The sequence below is a fragment of the Micropterus salmoides genome, unplaced genomic scaffold, assembly GCF_014851395.1.
Source record: "Micropterus salmoides isolate LMB-PRFRI ecotype aquatic unplaced genomic scaffold, ASM1485139v1 Ms_hic_scaffold_386, whole genome shotgun sequence".
Lineage (NCBI taxonomy): Eukaryota > Metazoa > Chordata > Actinopteri > Centrarchiformes > Centrarchidae > Micropterus > Micropterus salmoides.
This window is the reverse complement of record NW_024043217.1, coordinates 11,426-16,069: the sequence shown is the minus strand read 5'-3', so window position 1 is coordinate 16,069 and position 4,644 is coordinate 11,426. Positions and strand designations below refer to the sequence as shown.

At 40.4% G+C, this 4,644-nt stretch overlaps 1 protein-coding gene across 1 annotated transcript; it reads right to left on the bottom strand.

Annotated features, from left to right (window-relative positions):
- Positions 1–3,855: 3,855 nt before the first annotated feature.
- On the bottom strand, positions 3,856–4,317 carry LOC119885016 (neuronal PAS domain-containing protein 3-like; the record flags this gene model as incomplete). Its single annotated transcript, XM_038695281.1, has 1 exon — positions 3,856–4,317. A coding segment is annotated over one exon (328 nt), but the record flags the coding sequence as incomplete, so codon positions are not given.
- Between the last annotated feature and the right edge of the window lie 327 nt (positions 4,318–4,644).

Sequence of the window (4,644 nt, the reverse complement as noted above, 5' to 3'; positions counted from 1 at the left end):
TAATTCAAATGTCTTAACTTCTGCAGGAAATGAATTTGAGTTAGTTTTCAGTTAAATGTTTAGGTATAGCCACTGATTATAAACCGTTTCAAAACTCATATTAACCTGGTGTGTAAGATCAAGATAAAGCTAGGCTTTCTCTATAGATCCACATCATGCTTCTTCCCATGCTAGATTATGGAGATTTTATATATGTGAGAGTTTATTCCGTTTGTTTATTGTTTATTCCGTCTTTTCACTGGCTGTAGTTGGACACTTCTTTAGCCGTGTTTCCATCAACGTTTTTTTAATGCGCATTTTGTATCGCATTACAAAAAGTTTACGGAAACGGCAAAATTCAAAATCCTCAATTTCACAAAAAAGCTCGCCTGAAGTGGTTTTTGCCTTTGTGGAAAAAAGAGTAAATGTGCTAAATGGGAGATGGAAACACTTTTGCCGAATTATCGAACTTGTAACTCGCGCCTGATTCCCATAACGTGCGCAGACATGGCTGGAAGCAACTTGCCCGCTTGAAACACATTCCTGAGGACCTCGCTCCATTTTTCTAAGATCAATAGCCATCATGTCCATCCACTGGTTTTGTTTCTTGTTTGAAACCCTTACGTCTTGTTTATTACAGCCATGTTTAATGCAAACTACTGACGTAACTACGCTTGCCGTAGCCTGGTTTATTCGTAAGTGCACTTAAAATTTTCATGACAATTAGATGGAAACATGACTATTGTACCTTTTACTGTCAAGCTCAATGGCCCATCTATGCAAGAAGGTATAATCAGTGGCTGTGTTTTATCTATAAGGAACTTCTACCTTCCCGAGCGTTTTTCTAACAAGGACTCACAGCCATTATGGATTACATTCTAAGGACGTCCTGCATTTGCTTGGAAACTGAAACTGACTGTCTTTATTTCTTATAGACAGACACTTCTTAAGGATATGGGGCAGGTGAATATTGGTCAGTGCCTTTGTTTCTAAATTAATGTATTTATATGTATTTTGCCTTATTCAGTGAGGCTTGTGTTTATTTAAGTAATTAGTGTCTTTTATATGTTTGAAACTTGTCCTTCGTGTTCTTTAAAGCTTGGCCAGGTCTCTCTTGCAAAATAGATTTTAATCTCAACGAGACTCACCTGGTTAATTAAATAAAGGTTCTGTAACTTCAAACTTTGAAGAAGTCAACTTTGACTATACGTCACCTGCCTTGAAAGCCCTGGGTGTCTCATGCTGCATATTATCACCTTATAAAGTTGTCATACTGAATGCGTTAACATGTACAGACACAGAAGAACATTTTCATCCAACTGGAGTTGTGTTTGTGTCAAACCTGATGAATATAACTCCAATACTCACTCTCCCTTTAGCACCGGTTTGGTCTTCTCCAACTCTGGTCTAGTCTCTAACTGTGTCTGCCTGCAGTTTGCTGCTGGGCAGGTTGTGCACAGTGGGTTTCTCAGAGCTAAGTGGCTGAAATGAGGTGGATGAACCACAACAGTAACAGGCTGCAGGCCTTGAAAGCAAAACAGTGAGCTGAAAGATGTCTAAAGCTGTCTGTATAGCTGCAGAGTTAATCACTCGTCATTCTCATTAAGACTATTTTAATAAATGTAAGATTTTAACAGACTCAATCGGGGTTTTCTGTAACAACTGTATATTACATACAATTGCATCTTGAATTACATTTAGGTTAAGAGATATAGGTCGGCTGTCAGTGATGCTCATCAGAGGTATACTAATACAAACTCGTGTGTAAAATGTGACTTGGGATGATTCGCTCTGAAAGGAAGTAGGACTGTGCCACAGGAAATTTTCAACACACACACACCAAGCTGTAAGCTCCGAAACAATCCACCACACACACTAATTTGGTGTACATTTCTGTTCTGTTCATTAAAATGCATGTGCCTCTTCAAAGCGCTGACGACAATGATGCCATCTGCTGTTGTGTGGCAAGGGTATGTGTACACACACACACACACACACACACACTCTGAGACACGCTGATGTGTGTAGAAATGCACATTCACACACATTATTGCACTTTCACAAAACACACACACACACATTATTTTATTCCCACATTCCCATGTACTGAACGACAATCCTGCTCTTGTGCACATTACAGCTCTGCATGCAGGTAAATATTCTGGTTGTAGTTCTTACAGAAACAAACACACACACACACACACACACACACACACACACACACACACACACCCCAACAGAAATTTCAGGCAATTTGCTTTCATCTTTGGGTCATTCCTGCAAGCCCAAACGTCCCTTTTAAAAGCGAACGCTCCTCTTCTCCTCTAAGTGCGTCGCACAAAGGGCCCATTTCAAAGGCAAATTCCACTTAGATTCACAAGTGCTGTGTATACTCTGGTACTCCAGGCAGAAATTCATCAAAGCTTAATGTTCCCTTCACAGAAAATCACTTAGCGCAGAAGCTAGCTGCCTGTGTGTGTGTGTGTGTGTGTGTGTGTGAGACCGTGTGTGTGTTTCCGCAGCTTTTCCACGTTGTTTGAAGGGCCAGACATTCACTGTGGCGCTGTTCACCGTCGGCCAGATATACTTCTGTTCGTATGTTCAGATTCATTACAATAAAAAGGTTTGTTTGAAGATGCAAAGACAGGCTTTCAGGAAAGCTAAATTAGAGACTAAAGCTGTTGGTTAAGTTTAATTTGGTTAGTTGGTTTAGTTAACAATGGGAGTATTAATACAAACTTGCAAACGTATCCAAAAACAACCTGGTAATCTAAGAACAACATAAAGGAAGTGATGCTTTAAAGCTGTAACATGCTACTTTTTGAAGCTGAACATTTTTTTAGAATTAGTTTTGTAGTTAAGTATTTACATTTTTTATTATTATTATAATAATTTGGCTCATTATACTAAGCCTTTAAAGAAACAAAAGAAGTTTTTTGTCCCCTCATCTTGTGCATTACATTTACATTTATTCATTTAGCTGACACTTTTGTCCAAAGTGACTTACAATTGCTATACATGTCAGAGGTCGCACGCCTCTGGAGCAACGAGGGGTTAAGTGTCTTTGCTCAGGGACACATTGGTGAATGGGTCACAGTGGGATTCAAACCAGAGTCTCTTACACCAAAGGCAAGTGTCTTATCCACTGCCCCAATACCACCCAGTGATGGCGCAGACAAAATCTAAAGAAGTCAAATCTGTCTGCACATGTTTAAATGGATTCAACTTCACATTTAGTTTACTTATCCTGATGTTGTTCGTCTCCCTAAATGCACAGAGACAAGAGGAAGAAGAGGAGAAACTGCAGGAAAATCAATGAACACATATGGACTTGTTTATCTGAACGCATCTTAGATCCAAGCTTAGCAGAAATACCACAGGAGCCATCTCACAAGCTCAGGTTTTGCCACTGTGAGCTGACTGAACCAGGCGTCACCTTTTACTAATCACACGATGACGTCGCTGGAGGTCCAGCAAACTTGTAAATCTGTTAAATCCACTTGATATGAAATGAAACGTGTGTCAGCAACTTGAAATTTATTCAGAAACATTCTGTTTTCCGACCCTTTTGAACAGAAAGCGAACACCAGTGACAGCTCAGCATTAATGCATTATAAACGGCTCACGCTGATGCCAGAAAACTGTCAATCATATGTCGCACAGTTTAGCTGAAACCACGTTTGTATCAAGCTAATGAACGCTGACATCCCACAATGGGAGAAAAAGCTTTTGGCTGATGCAACAAACGTTAACGGCTGTTTGGACTGAAAAATCTGGCACATTAAATTCACCAGAGAGGCTTTAAAGTCGCAAAACGCATTTTTTTTTTTTTTAATATTAGAGTATTCTGTGTACGGTTTTCATTAGGACTTTTCTTGGTACAAAAAAAATGTTCTGGAAAAAGTTCATATGGTTCCTTAATTCGAGCTTCTTGCTACAAATAATGGATGAAAAGCCTGCTATGACACCACAATGAAGGACATTTTTAAACCTAAAAAAAGATTAATTCTTCAACAAATCATTGCTATCTGGTTCCTTAAAGAGTCTAAAGTGTTTAAAGACATCCCCTGTCCTCCAACCATGTCCATCCTACCTTTGACGGAGGTGTTGGGCGGTGGGCCCTCCATGCGCAGGTTCCACGGCGGGTCTCCCTGGTTGGCGAAGTCCCTCATCTTCAGGTAGCTGATGGTGAGTCGGATGATGGAGGCCTTGTCCAGCTGGCTGGTGATGGCGCCCGGCAGCGGGAGCATCTTGGCCAGTTCATAAAACTCAAAGTTCTCCTTTCCCCGCCGCGATCGCGCTGCGTCCCGTGACTTCTCCTTCCTCAGAGCCTGCAGCCTGGACAGAGAGCGGCAGAATGTTAGACATCTGATTTAAAAAAAGACATGACGCGCAGAATGTGATTCACGGTAGACTTCTTATTGCACGAGACAACTTCATGTGTCAGTGGACCATAATGCACCACCAACCCCATTCCAGAAATATTAAGTAGAAATATATTAATGTATATCATTCTTTCATTCTGTATTTCAGAGCTGTTCCTACTGTTCATAGTTCAAATCCACCTACCTCAAGTACGTAACACCTTTATAATGTGTATGTGTTCTCTATACTGTAGCCTGCATCTGATTTTATTATTGTACTATTGCATAAGTAAGCACATCG